The following is a 15,513-nucleotide window of genomic DNA, read 5'->3' as shown; positions in this document are numbered from 1 at the left end:
TGTGCTATGGAAAAGCATGGATTTAGCTTCTTCTAGTAACATTTCCTAAGATATTTGGGTTCAAGGGATTGAAGGATTCCAAGACCAGTTGCTGAAGCTTATGAAAATTCACTAGTAACATGGCTGCATTAGACTACATTCAACCAAGTACAACACTACAACAGACAACATTTGAAATAGGTACATGAGAATGTAATTTATTGACAGACAATCTAAATTTTATATCGATCCAGGCTATTATTGTGATAGACTGCCTAAAGTAGTTTAACCTGTTTAAAAAACTACATCAACAGAGACTCGGAACGTTAAATCTTGCTGAAACTAGCAAAATAAAGTCTGTAACTTTTTTGGAACAACTGGAATACAAGAGAATAGAGTGTAGGTCCCAGCCATCAACTAATGCCATGAACTCTTTTAATTAACTACTAAGTTGAACTCTCAAGCACTGATTTGCCACTACAGGTCATTTGAGATTTGTCACCACAATCTCCACCTAATGTTTCTTAGTTGGTAAAAACTAAGTTGACTCGTAATTTATTCAGGCAAAACTTCCGGTCATAGCATACCCTGACTCTACACCTTTTACAATTCCATCTTTAGTATAAAGTAAACACTTGAATCCTACAAAATCCATTTGGCACTATCCTTTGAACTTTATAAACTGCACAATAAACCAGTCAGATAGACTGTTGAATTTTACACACATCTAAATGACCCTCTACAAAATCCATTTGGCACTATCCTTTTAACACTAGAAAATGTATGATAAAATTGTCCTAATAGACCGTTGAATCCTTATATACATGTTTGCCTCGAAATTTCAATCAAAGCAGGAATTTTCATATTTTTTGGTTCTTCAAAACCCGCCTAACTAATATGCATTGCTTAGGTCAAACGAACTAGATCAATCCTTACCCAAAACCCTATTAAAGGATTTCATAAAGTTTAGAGTAAGACAGTAATGACCTTCTAATTTCATACGGTTTCCAACATTTTTCACCTCTACCGTAATACCATCATCAACAACCTTTTCAGAATCCAGCTGTTGTAATTCATTTGATCTACTGACTTACCTAGTACAAGGAACTAGTGACTATATGCGCTGGACAAGATCAATTTCATGAAGGTAACAGAGGCGAAGTAAAAGTGGGTGGATGGTAAGAGATAGAATAAAACAATTACAGCGCGTAAAAAAAGATAAAACTAATCACAATACCATAAATGTAAAACCGCGAGCATTACTGGAAATCAACTAGTGTTACCAATTTAACCTGAAATGCATATTTAGTTATTTAAAAAAATAAAAAAAAAGAGAAGGCAAGAAATCGTTTTCATTGAAATAATTCAGTCCACCAGGGCAGATGTTTAATACGGATGTCTCAAAAAAATAGTACCTACCTTCTATCAAATCATAAATGTTTCCAAACACCATGTCCCTAAAAGCTAAAATTGACTAACAGAATGATTCTAACCAAAAGAAAGAGACATCAAATATATCAAGTGTAGCTAATGGAAAAGGTTATATAGTGAAAACATGATAACTAGGGGATAAGCTAACTGTGAGTCTTTTAAAAAGTACAACCATATGAGCCTTATCCATATCCTTACTCTTGTTAAATGAATAACAGAAAAACATTGGTATTCGAAATTATGAAAGCAGTTACAACCTATTTCCTTGGAAAGTGTACTACTAGTTGATTTGATTCGGCAAAAAAACGACAAAACAGAATGTTTATCACCGGCCTATAGACTAAACTAACATAGGATTATTACGCAAGGAAATAGCAACTAATTATGTTTACATACATTTACAGAAAATAAGTAATGAAATTGAAGATGAAAAGCACTTACCTAACATCGCCCTTACTTTCTGGAGAGCTTCTTCAGAAATAGGTCCATTAGGAGAGAACGATAATTTGCAAGCCTCATATAATTTCTGTATAGGCGGCATGTCGAATTCCTCCTCCTTCCTATGAAAATGGACAAGTCGTACTACTACTAATCTTTCTGTACGCAAAGATTAGTAATACAACAACTAAGATCCAAATCAAATAAATAAAAATAGTAACCAATTTGAGATGGATTACATTCAATAAATAAATCAATTTAATCTCTTCTTCTTAACTGGAACCTTGAAAATGAATCACGCCATTCGGTATCTCTGAAATTTCCAATTCATCATCTTTGCCAATTACCTTTATAATAAACCTGTATACAAGTAGAAGAAGAAAGATTAACCCTAGCCAGGGAAATCTTAGTTTTTTTTAGCGATAAATTAAGGAATTGAAACCTCAGATATCAATAACCTAACAAGAAGAAGGAGGAGGAATTGAAAAGGATGTGTCTGAGAGAGGACGTACCTGGGGGATAAGGATGGTGGTGGTGGTGGCGTTGGGTTTGGTAGTTGAAGCAAGGGAGAAGATCTCAGTACTTGATTCATTTCATCGAGTGAAGGGAGGGTCAGACGGTCATAATTAATTATTAAGAACCTCATCTCCCTTTTTTTGTCTGACCAATTTCTATCATAATTAAAAAAACTACTGTTTTTGTTTCGATTTTACCATATAAGCCTCGCGGCATTGAATTATTTACGATAAAAAGTCATTTCTAGAAGTGAAATAAAAATTTGGGGTCCGAGGATATTACTAGGAAGCTGCCACGTGCTGATCCTTTTTTAATTTATTTTTTTTGAAATACAAAGATCTTGTTTGCGGGTCAAACTGAATCAGATTCCTTAATACAATCACAAACATTTAAAAATAAAAACAAAGGATGGTTTTTTATATGATTAAAAAGATTTGAATCTAATTATTTGTTCTCCTCCGTTCTTTTTTAATAGGCTGGTTTTTATTTTAGAAAAAACTAAGGAAATTACGTGAATCAATCATTGAAAATGGTCCTCATGACACTTGTCAATAAAAGAAGTGAAGTGAAATGGTCCCCATGACACTTGTCACCAAAAGAAGTATAATGAAATGGTCCACATAACACTTGTTATAAAAAAAAGTTAAGAGAAAAGTGGTCCCAGAAAACTAAATTAACATTTGACTTTCCTAATTAGGAAACCAGCCTAATTTTTTTAGACATTTATTTTCTTGTTTGGTCCTAGGCCCATATAGTTATTTATAGTAGGGTCCAACCGGATCTTTTTTTTATCCGGAGGTCCAAAATTAATTAAAACATGGAAATGTCCATAATACCCATTACTACCAAACGTGTGTGTCTACACTGCTTACAAATTTGAGTACATATCTGGTACACTGCTTAAAAATTCGATTACATATTTGCTACACTGTTTACAAATTTGATTACATATTTATCGCACTGCTTAGAAATTTGAGTACATATCTGTCGTACTGCTTACAAATCCGATTATATATCTGAATGCTTACAAATTCGAGTACATATTTGCTGCACTGCTTCCAGGTAGAGTACAAATCTGTAAGAGTCAATGATAAATAAATTAGAAAACGTATTACATCACATATATTGTAGGATCATACAATTTAATCTATAATATTTCTTCAGTACAGTATTAAATCATAGGAAAAAAAAAGGAAAACCTACAAATCCACAGTAAACACAGAAAAATTTATATAAAATTTATACTAACCATTGATACTGCAATTAGATGAACTGCTGGGACGAATATTTGGTCTGATTTGTTCCCTTCTGCGTACCCATTGAAAGCTATAACCATGGAGAACGTGTGGAGGTAACAAATTATGTAAGAAAACCAGGAAAAGAAATAAAAAACTGGCAAGGAAGTGACTCACCAGAGACGAGAAAAAATGGCATCGGTGAGCACCTCTCAACGTAAAATGTTTCCTTACCAAACCCAGGTGTCAACAGGCTTAGACAGAAAAAGACAGCATGGGCCACACCATGACCCAAACCACCAGCTGCAAAGCAAATTCAATGAAGTAAGCACACAGATAACAAGAAGAAAACTGAGGTTCAAGAGTATGAGAGCATTGCAGAGCAATTGGCTAACTCTAAAAGAACACAAGTCGGGGCACAGGACATCAGAACTTTGGAATGCCCAACATTGCAGAGCTAGTTATAATGGCACAAGCTGAACAAGTGAAATGACCAAATAATTTGCCCTATCAAAGAGATGTGCCCAAAACTGCATTTTGAACTTTGGAGATTTCCTATGACTCATTATAAAAACATCCTCAAATTTGCATTAAACTAGATGGCAAATTGTAAATAAAACTACAATATGATTTGAATTGGGCAAATCATTCAAGAATGAAGTGCAATGTGATGTGGATAGTTTGCTTCGTATATTTACAGACTCGCCAAGTCAAACACCAAAAAGCTAACAAATGTTTGGTACTAAAATAGGTAGTAAGTTCTCAGATTAGCAATAGCGATAAAGCTTCTCATGGGGAAATAGGAGATCAAAAGAAAACTATCTACAGATCTTACCAAGGGCGATTTGCATCTTATCAGTCAGATAAAGGTGTGGTTTAGAAACTCTGTCAGCAAAAGTATCCAGGATATCTTCCAACTTCCTGTACAGAATAAAGTTAGCAGTGACATTCTTAGTATTTCCTACTGCAAGTAACAAGAGAAGAACAGAAAAACTTTTTTATTTCAAGCTATTGGTTGGTAAGCATTGACCGGCTAACTCTACAATAATTTCTACGCAGAACACCTCCCTACATGTCTCCTTAATTGAAAAACTGAATTCTGCCTAGAAGGAATTTGAAAAGACATCCTGAGGTTTACTGATAAAAACGACTTTTTCTAATAAACATTAACTAGTACAAAATTGGATAAATTTCAACACACTCGGAAGAAAACCCTTAGAATTTCTTGAAAACCGGCAGAAGTGACTAAGAGGATCGCAAACGGCCACCATGCTGTTTAATGTTTATTGGAAACTATACATGTCAAGCTATTGGTTGGGAAGCATCAAACAGCTAACTCTACAATCTAGGTAGAACACCTCCCTAAGTCAAACTTACATGTATCCTTATTTGGAAAATCCAAGTATTAATAAGGAAAATCAACTTACCAAAGGCTAGAATCTATTTGGGTTCTTGAATCGATCAAGATGTTCTAAAAATCTTCGTACTCATGGATCGAACCCAAAAACAATGACAAAACTCTGAATATAACCGAATGAAAGCACATATTTCAGTATTACACATATGTACTAATGGATCGAACCCAAAAACAATGACAAAACTTTGAATATAAACGAATCAAAGCAGATATTTCAGTATTACATATACGTACTCATGGATCGAACCCAAAAATCAATTAAAAAACGCGGTGCAACACAAATACACTCATGGATCGAATCCAAAAACAATGAAAAAACTCTGAATACAAACGAATCAAAGCAGATATTTCAGTATTACACATACGTACTCATGGATCGAACCCAAAAACAATGACAAAACTCTGAATATAACCGAATCAAAGAAAATATTTCATTATTACATATACCTACTCATGGATCGAACCCAAAAATCAATTAAAAAACGCGGTGCAACACAAACACACTCAGAGATCATACCAAATCGACGAAAGTAAACTCTTCCAGTTTACTATCAACATCAGATCTAATACCTAAACATTAGATTTTGCTATAAACATGAAAATTTCTCTAATCCGAGAAGAAAAAAAACCTAAATTAAAATAAGCTTTTGAAGAAGAAAGGAAAAATGAAAACCTAAACTAACCTAAACTATACCAACAGTAAGGAAGTGAACCTACCGATTAATCTTAGTTTGAGTTCACGAATTGATCAACACCTCAGAAGATCTTCATAGCCGGAGCTCTTCACCGAACCACAGATGAGAAGAAGAAGAAGAAGAAGAAGAAGAAGAAGAAGAAGAAGAAGAATAGATCGAGAAAATGAAGAAGAAATGGATTTGGTTACTGCTTTTATATACTTGAGGGTGTTTTCGGTATTTAAAAATACGTTCCATATGTTCCACATGTGTGCAGGACCAGGGCTTAAAAAGTTGGGTCCATTTTTCTGTTTTCTTTTTATTATGGACCTCCGCTTACTGGGCTTTAGTGGGTGGACCTGCCACTAAGTAAGAACACTATAATAGGATCTATAAGTAATTCAGCCTATTATTTAAGAACGGAGGGAGTATTTGTTTATATTTTTGATGACAACACTCTAATCTAATCTTCTAGTCCATGGGTCAAGACTTTAGGCCAAGCACTACCATGGAAAGCGATTTCACTTCGTTATAGTTTAATTGTAGGCGAAATCTAAACATTATGGTCTTTCATATCGTTTAAGTGTAGCGATATTCCTTAGCTACATTTATTTAAAAGTGGATCACATTTAATACACCTTGTAAGGAAGGAAATGATCGCGTGATTTTCTGTTTTACGGAAACTGAGTATTCGTTTGTTAGTTGAAACGGATATTGTGTATTCGTGGGATTTTATACGGAAATTGAGTATCTGTTTCTGGTTTCAAAGTTTTACACTAAAACTTCTCTTTTTCACTCTTTTTTTCTTACTAAAACTCTTTCTTTTACCTATATATTAACCTATACGATTACTCCAACGGAAAAAAATTGGGGAAAAAAAAGAAAAAAGAAACTCAGTTTCTGTTTTCCACTATTTCAACAGAATCTGAGTTTTCGTGCAGTATGGCTAAGGGACGGCACAACATCATAGTGAGGTTGTCCTGAGACCCTTTTCCCTTAGCTTTAACTAAGCTATATATAGCTAAGTGAGGTTGTTATATATGCTTTAACTAAGCATCATAGTGCTTGGCTTTTAGGGAGTTCTGTGTGACTATTAAAAATTAAAAAAGTGAAAGAATCACTTTTTGTGGGGGAAATAGTATATTTTCTTCTTTTTATTCTCCAAATTTGCGAGGAAGGATAGTACTTAGGTTTGGGGTAATTACTAGTTTGGTATTGGTTAAGCACACAACTTTATATTGTGCGAGCCAATTCTAAACTCAATCCAGAAAAGTGAAAGATTCACTTTTTGAGGGACGAAAGTAGTATTTTATTGTAAAAGCGTGATGGTGATAGTGAGAAAAATCAAAAGGAGTTTTATATTAGTCTATATAAGGATAAGATACAAACTCTTATACGAGACAGGCTTAGCAAAGACAGATAACACGGGGTACAACAACCACACCCAATATTTCGTTCGGCAATCCGTATGGACTAAATTCCAATATAACTCCGAGCGCACCAAATTAATTAATGAATCTCAATTAAGAAAGATATCAAAGAGCTTTATCTCTTTCTCGACACAATCAGTAAATCAAACAGATAGAAATCCGTGAACCTGATTGTTATGAGAATAACTCGGATGGTACCAAAGACCAATGTCCGAGTGTCAATCAAGTTATATCCAACAAATAAGGTCGGATTTATCAACTGTGATTGAAAAACGCACAACTTGTGATATTTCAATTATATAAAAAAATATAATGCGGAAAATAAATAACACAGACACCAGAAATTTTGTTAACGAGGATACCGCAAATGCTGAAAAACCACGGGACGTAGTCCCAGACTTGAACACCACACTGTATTAAGCCGCTACAGACTCTAGCCTACTACAAGTTAACTTCGGACTGGAATGTAGTTGAGGCCTAACCAAGTCTCACACCAATTAAGGTACAGTTAGCCTCTTGAATCTCTGAAGACTTTGTGCACTTGATTCACCGATTAAGGTAAAAGTCTTTTCTAGAAATGACAATATTTATGGGTTTGGGAGGATATTACTGGGAAGCTTCCACGTGCAGATCTTCTTCTTATTTTTTGAAATACAAAGATCTTGTTTGCGGGGGTCAAACTGAATCAGATTCCTTAATACAATCATAAACATTTACAACACTGGGGTTTTTTTATATAAGAATCGAATCTAATTATTTGTTTGTATTTTTTGATGAGAACACTCTAATCTAATCTGCTAGTCTTTGTTGGTATGGGTTTGGTAGTGATGATCTTCAACAATCGAGTTCAGGATTGACTCGCACTTTAGGGAGTTGTGTGTGACTACTGTTAAAAATTAAAAGAGTGAAAGACTTATTTTTTTGTGGGAGGAAAATCATGATTTATATGGGATGATACCGACACTACTAGGGACCCATACCATTTAGTGAATCCAACGATCAGGATTGTTTGAGAATTTTTGTCCTATATGAAATGGTATCAGTCCATATAAATCGTGGAGGAAAACAATCAATTTTCTGCTTTTTATTCTTTATATTTGTGAGGAAAGACGGTATTAGTTTATCTTTGGAGTAGTTACTAATTTGGTATTTGCTATGGATATAACTTTGTGTTTGTGGTGAAAAATACACTTTTTGAGTGATGAAAGTAGTATTTCACGGTAAAAGCATGATAGTGATAGTGAGAGAAATCAAGAGGAGTAATCTATATATTAGTCTATATAAGGATAAGATACAGACTCTTATACGAGACATGCTTAGAAAATAAAGACTGTTATTATCCATATACAAGCTGAATAGGAGATTTCAGCTTGTCACAAAGTAATTCATATTTTGGAGCACCAAGACCTTTCGTGAACACATTCTCCACCTGACGATGTGTAGATACATATGTTACCTAGATAGATTGAGATTTCAGTAATTCCCATAAAAAGTGGAAGTCAAAAGTAGATGTTTCATTCAACTATGAAATACAAGATTTGAAGACTGGGCAATTTAACCATTGTTGTCACGGGATATAGTAGGAGATGAAGGTGAAAATACATGTAAATTTTTAAGAATCTTGCAAACCTAAAAATCCCCAACAGCAGTATGAGCAAGTGATTGATATTCTACTTCAGTCGAAAAACGATAAAAGGTGAGTTGTTTCTTTAAAGACCAAAAAATTGGATTATCACTAAAGAATAAACAAAATCTATTAAATTGACCATTTGTCCTCAAGATTTCCTACCCACTCAACATCCAAAAAACCAATTATCCCAAAGTTTATGAGTGGTACATGTCATGCATCTTAAGTATAGTCCCACGCATGCAATGGTTCTCTTTATTTGGCCATCAATCTAAGGATGGTAAGTTGTGCTGAGGTTTAATATGGAACCCATTGATTTGAATAACTCCTGCCAAAAAAGGTTGATAAATTTTTTTTCTCTGTCAGAAACCATGGAAGATGGAAGGCCATGTAACTTAAAGTTGTGGTGAAGAAACTCCTTAGCTACATAAATGGTTGTGAAGGGATAGCTTAAAGCAATGAAATATGACTATATTTTGTCAACATGTCAACAACCACCGAAATTACAAATTTTTTATTAGATAATGGAAGTCCTTCGATAAAATTCGTTGAGATATGTTGCCATGCAGTATTAGGTATAGGTAAAGGTTGTAGAAGATCGACGGGAGAAGTATGATCATGTCTATTGCACTGACAAACATCAACTGGCAACAAAATGCATGATATCCTACTTCATTTCGGGCTAGTAGAAGTATCCCTTAGCCCTATTGTAAGTACCCAACATACTACAATGACACTAACTGCTGAAGCATGTCGTAATATCCAAATATTTTTTAATAAAATATTAGGGTGCGAGCCCAATCCATTTGGATTGGGAGACTAGAAATAACGCAATATGTAGTGTGTAGTTGTTTTGAGTTTTGCTTGAGAAAACTATATTTCTCCTCGTGTGAGCTTGCTCGTAGCGTATACGGACGTTAATAGAGTTATTTAAACTCGAATTTCCGCAAAGCGACACCTGTCTGGGGTATGCGTCGAATGTAATATGAAGTAAGGGCATTTTAGATATTTTGTTTGCTTTAAAAAGTTTTCATTATTGAAATTTTGACGAAATCAACTCTTTCCTTTCATTCTTGATTTTCTTCTTTCCTATAGCAAAGCAAAGAGATTTTATCACGAAATTGAAACTCGGAATTGAAGCTTCATTTATATCTTGCAATCAATCGATTTGATTTACTTCTTTGGAAGCTTCAATTGTACAAAATGTAGGGGGAATTTCTTACTTGAAACCACTTTAAATTCACTTTGATGAAATTTTATTCTCTGGTTTCATGTTTAATTTAATTCATGTTCTTATGAAATGTTGTAAGATGAGCTATTGCATGTTTGTTATCATTTGATTTCAAATTTAGGGTTCATGAATTAAGTTAGGCATTTCATCTAACTTGATGTTTGACCTATTTTACATGTAAATCTATCCATGGGTTCTTTGAATTTATTGGAAATAATTACTACTTCATCTTGGAATTTGATTTAAAGCATTTCACAGATTGATGAAATCATCTTTCTGTCTTGTTTTAAAACTAGTTTTACATCTATCTCATTTAACCTATATTTTTGGTTATATTTTTCATATGAAAGAGGGCGTTTTCTTCTTTAAAATTGTGCAAGAATCAATAGATTCCGATAAGTAATGAAGTCGGGGAAGAAAATTTCAAGTTTGAACTCTTAAAACTATATCTTTCCGTAAACATTTATGTCTGATTTTTCCAGAGATTTCCTACCTTGTTACTATATTTATTATTTTCGTTTATATTTTTCCAAATGATAGCTTAACCTTTCTTCTTTCAAATGAGCCAAGAACCAATGGATTCACATGAGAAACAAAGCGTGTACGAATTTTTGAGTGAGTAATATTAGATCAATAGTTTTTCTGGTTGAAATATTACTGACAGAATTTTTTAGTGTGTTTTAGACTTGGTCCCGAGCTTATTATTTTTTTATGTAACTTTTATATGGTAGCTTATGTTTTTCTTTAAAAATGAGCCAAGAACCATTCAGTTTTGTCGCGTAACGAAGTTTACACAATTCTTTGAGTACATGCTCTGCAATCTGAAATTTTTGAATTCTATTGATGTTTTATACTTACGTCGTTATTTCTTTGAGATGTTGAATTTATTTTTTTTTTCCTGGTAATTTTTATATGAATAGAGGCTTCATATAGTTTTTAAAACAGGCTTCATATATGATAAAAAAAATTGGTTTAGTTTATGACTTGTACAAATCTCATGGAAATTTTTGAGTGTAAGTGGTTTAAAACAGGTTTTTCGCACAAACTCAATGATTTGGTGCATTTGACGAATTCTGAGCTTATGCCCAGCTCTATGATTTAATACTTACATGTTTTTATGATCTTGTTTTATACGGATAAATCTTAGGTAAGTTACTTTCATCAATATTTGTTGATGATTTGTTCGATACTCGTATTTAACGATGTTTGCGAACTATTTATAAATTGTGTTGAGCATCCTCTTGGTTATCAACCCTACTGCTGAGTTTGTCGGGCCCATAAGGGGCATTCCGTATCAATGTTAACCTTAAAGATTGTTCGGGATGATATGGTGATTTTCTGATAAACTTAAACAATTGGTGAATTGGACCTTCACAGTAGATTAATTATTGCGAACTCACTTGTTTTTTATGTGAAAATGCGTGGGTGTAACAACCACACCCAACAATTCGTTTGGCAATCTGAGAGGATTTTCTTCAATATACTTTCAAGAGAATCGACTAGGCAGTCAGACTCAATCTAAAAGAAAGTATATCAAATATCTATATCTCTATTTCAACACAATCAGAGTTAAACAGAAACAAGTCCGTAAACCTGATTTTAGTGTGAAGCTCTTGAACCAAAATCTTCTGTGTTAATCACAACCTATTCAATATCCACCGTGTATAAACCTCTTTAAGATACAATCACTAAAGGAATATTTCAACACAGTGTCCACTTGAAACAGGGTTAGTCCAGACTGGTCTAACAATGTGAAAATAACAAAATCAATTGTTCAAGATCAATAAAGTCTTATCCAACAAACAAGGTCGGATTTAACAACTATGATTGATTAACGTACAACCTGTATCATTTCAATTATATAAATAAAATATAATTCATTCATTTAAACAACTGGAGAGAGAGTCTCCGGCGACTCCGTGAAGGCGACTCCGTGAGGTTTCCGGTGAAGGATTTAGGGTTTCTTTGATCAACCCTCTTTCTTCTTCTGTGATTCCTCTCTGGGTGGAAGATCTCTTCTCCAAACGATTGCTTCCCTTCTGCGGAGCATCAACCTAGGGTTTGTTTTTTTAGGGTTATGCCTAAAACTATCCTTTCACATGGCAGGTGTGATTCCCAGGCATCATCACAAACTGGTTCGTTCTTCCATTGTCCTTTCAAGGGATACGATAGTTGTAGTGATGGGGTTGGAGGCAGAGGTTATGTCAGGGGGTCTCTGATTAAGCACTTAAACGATAAACGTTTTCTGAATGGGAAAGAAACTGATCGTTGTAGACACAGGATGGAATCTGTTCATGATGTTTATCAAGGTTATGAGGTGGTATTGTCTCAGCTCCAAATGTGGTTATGCGGCGATTGTATGCAGATTCACTCTTGGAGTAGAGATTGCAAGTCTCAGCTACACCCTGGTGGTTTTCTTTCCGGACCTTGTAATGGCAGAGAAGCTGAGTTCATTATCCACGGTATATCCTTCCCTCCTTCCCCTCCTCCTATGTTGGCGCTCCCTGCCATTTGTAATGACTTGGATGAACTACACAAGTCCTGCTTGCCTCGACTTGGAACTTCTAAATGGGGTTTTTCAAAAACAGTTTAAAACTGTTAAGAACATTCCTCCTAAATGTAAACTACAATTCTCTAGAGTACTGAAGTTTACTTTAGATAGAGTGTTATCAAACCCCAGGGATGTCATTAATTGGGTTCAATTATTGCCCTTGCCTGTTTGTGTGTTGCATTTATATATTCCCAAAAACAGTCAAGAGGAGAAGTCGGGTGTTCGAAAGAAGTTGCAGGCAACTTCTATCAATCGCTCTATCTCACAATGGTATGATCCTAATGGCTGTTTCAAGTTGATTCACGAGTTGTTGGCAGAACATCGACATCCCAAGAAGACGCAGCGTAAGAAAGTTAGCCAGGAAGTTTTAAACCTTAGGGTGTGTAAGAAAAAGATCAGGAATGGTTTGTTTACTGTTACTATTAAGGTTTTAACCTCTAGTGGTATCGCTCCTACTAGAGAGGACACTTTGAAGGGTTTGATTGATAAACATCCATATGCACCTCCTCCCGTCATCCCCACCATGCCTGCGGTTACTGGCAGTGTTGTCTCATCCTGTGAGATGGTCCTTGGAAGAATTCGAAGTTTTCCGTGGGGTACTTCTTGCGATAGAGACGGTTTAAGGGTTCAACACCTATTGGATGCTCTTAATGGATCTGCCGAGGCCGTCGCTGATGAATTGTTGACTTCCATTAACGGGGTGATAAATCCGTGGCTTGAGGGTTTATGCCCTACACAGTTGGGAGAATACGTAGCTAGTGCACCTATTACGCCTCTTATTAAGCCTGATGGGGGCATTCGACCCATCGATGTTGGTACCGTGTGGAGACGCCTTGTTTCCAAAGTTCCATCGCAAGCAGTTGGTAAGCAAACGTGTTCTTATTTAGAGGATTTCCAGTTTGGTGTTGGAGTCCCTGTGGTGGTAAAGCTATATTACACTCTGTTAACCGACTTATCCTAGAAAAAGGTCATTGCTCTTCCATGTCAATGTTGTTGGTGGATTTTCGCAACTCCTTTAATATGGTGAATAGAACTGCTATGTTGCAAGAGGTTAGAACCCATTGTCAGCACAAGGGGTTCAACAGGGTGACCCTCTCGGTCTCATCCTTTGGTAAAAATGATTACTGAACGGTGCCATTTGGACCTTCAGGCTTGGTATTTAGACGATGGAACCTTGATTGGGGATACTTTAATGGTTTCCAAGGATTTCAATATCATTCAAACCGAAGGAGGTAAATTTGGGCTTCACCTGAACGTTTCCAAAACCGAGGTTTTCTGGCCTTCGGTAGACGCTAGATGTGATAGTGTTTTTCCTCCTCAAGTCAGCAGGCCGTTTCATGGTGTCAAGCTTCTTGGTGGCCAGGTTAGCTTGGATCACAATTTTTGCAGTAATTTGGTTCGTAATAGGGTGAACAAGACTACATCCTTGATGGATGCAGTGTTGAAATTATTAGAAGATCCACAGTGCGAGTTACACCTACTGAGAAGCTGTGCAGGGGTTTCTAAATTGTATTTCTCCATGAGAACTACTAGGCAGGAGTACCTAGCTGACTCTCAAGTCGCCTTCGACACACACCTGTTCCAGCACTTGCGTCACATTGTCACGAATGATGGACCTGGCTTGGGTCTGTTGTAGCTTCAGATTGCTTCTTTACCTCTCAGGTACGGTGGACTAGGTATTTATTTTATGGCTGATGCTATGCACTATTGTTATTTAGCGTCATGTATCCAAACACAGCCTCTCCAATATGTCATCCTTCACAACACCTCTCTCCAAGGTCCCGATATAGGTCTTCAGCATGCTCTTGAGTTGTTCTCGAATGTTTGTGGTCCTGAAGTCAACGTTGATTTAACTGCCCCCCATCCCATGAACACTTTGGCAGTCAAATATTTTGACGTTGTCATGAAGGAGTTTCCATCCAAATTTGCTATGACTATCCATGACAGTGCCCTTTGGCAATGTAACAAAGCTAGTCATGCTCAAGATTTCCTCAAGGCTTTACTTATTGAAGGTCTTAATCAGAGGGTTGGTGCCAGACAATTTAGTGCTGTTTTGATCTATCAGTTGGGTATTCCTTTATTTCCCGAAAATAGCTCATGTACTTCATGTGGTAAAGATATGGAATGCTTTGGAGATCATTACTTGCATTGTGCGAAGGATGTGGGGATTAAATATCTTCATGATCGCTCGTGACACTGTTGTTGACATGCTTTTCCGTGCTGGAGTCCCTTCCAGGAAGGAAGTCAATTTAGGTTTCTTGTCCAATGAGGGAAATGGGTTGCGTCCTGCTGACATTCTGGTTCTCAACTGGGACAATGGTCGTGATGTGTGTTTTGATGTCACTGGGGTCTCGCCTTTCACTGGTAATTGGGCTAGTAGTTTTCATCCAGGTGTTGCTTTGGGCAATGCTATTACTCGTAAAAATAAAAAATATCTTGATAAATGTTTAGATCAAGGTTATGGTTTTGGCGCATTGGATTTTACGACACTCGGTGATTTGGGTGATGACCTGGTGGTTTTATTGAATAGGTTGCATAACCATCTGTCTAGGTTTGATGTTACTGCGAAGAAAGTTAATGACTTTTTCCACAGATTAGAGATTTTTATTCAGAAAGGAGTTGGAGACCAGCTTGTCGCTAGGATTCCTTCTAATTTTCTGAAATATTTATTTTTGTATTTTATCCCTTTGAAAGTTGTAAATTAATAGATTAATTAAAATTTGATGATTTTGATGCGGAAAAGAAATAACACAGACACCAAAAATTTCGTTAACGAGGAAACTGCAAAAGAAGAAAAACCCCGGGACCTAGTCCAGAATAAACACACACTGATTATAATCTGTTACACCAAATTCCTACTACCTATTCGGACTAGATGTAATACCTGCTTCAGCACTAATAAAACTCCTAGCACAACACCGATTGTCTTTGGGAATTCTTCTCGTAAATCTTCTAGCAGAACCCAAGGCTCTCTTTAGAAGATA

General features: G+C 35.8%; 2 protein-coding genes across 2 annotated transcripts; both read right to left on the bottom strand.

The window, feature by feature from the left end:
* Window positions 1–1,266: 1,266 nt before the first annotated feature.
* LOC113324612 lies at window positions 1,267–2,487 on the bottom strand. The gene is made up of 4 exons (XM_026572918.1): window positions 2,361–2,487; window positions 2,132–2,208; window positions 1,852–2,007; window positions 1,267–1,271 (listed from the first exon to the last, which is right to left on the bottom strand). Exons 1-4 carry the CDS (start codon window positions 2,438–2,440, stop codon window positions 1,267–1,269), a joined length of 318 nt encoding a protein of 105 aa, XP_026428703.1. The 5' UTR covers window positions 2,441–2,487.
* Window positions 2,488–3,524: 1,037 nt separating this feature from the next.
* LOC113324603 (gamma-secretase subunit APH1-like) lies at window positions 3,525–12,489 on the bottom strand. The gene is made up of 6 exons (XM_026572910.1): window positions 12,405–12,489; window positions 4,801–4,871; window positions 4,435–4,549; window positions 3,777–3,902; window positions 3,614–3,741; window positions 3,525–3,563 (listed from the first exon to the last, which is right to left on the bottom strand). Exons 1-6 carry the CDS (start codon window positions 12,487–12,489, stop codon window positions 3,525–3,527), a joined length of 564 nt encoding a protein of 187 aa, XP_026428695.1.
* Window positions 12,490–15,513: the final 3,024 nt, after the last annotated feature.

This window comes from Papaver somniferum, chromosome 1, assembly GCF_003573695.1.
Source record: "Papaver somniferum cultivar HN1 chromosome 1, ASM357369v1, whole genome shotgun sequence".
NCBI lineage: Eukaryota > Viridiplantae > Streptophyta > Magnoliopsida > Ranunculales > Papaveraceae > Papaver > Papaver somniferum.
This window is presented reverse-complemented; position numbering and strand designations above follow the sequence as displayed.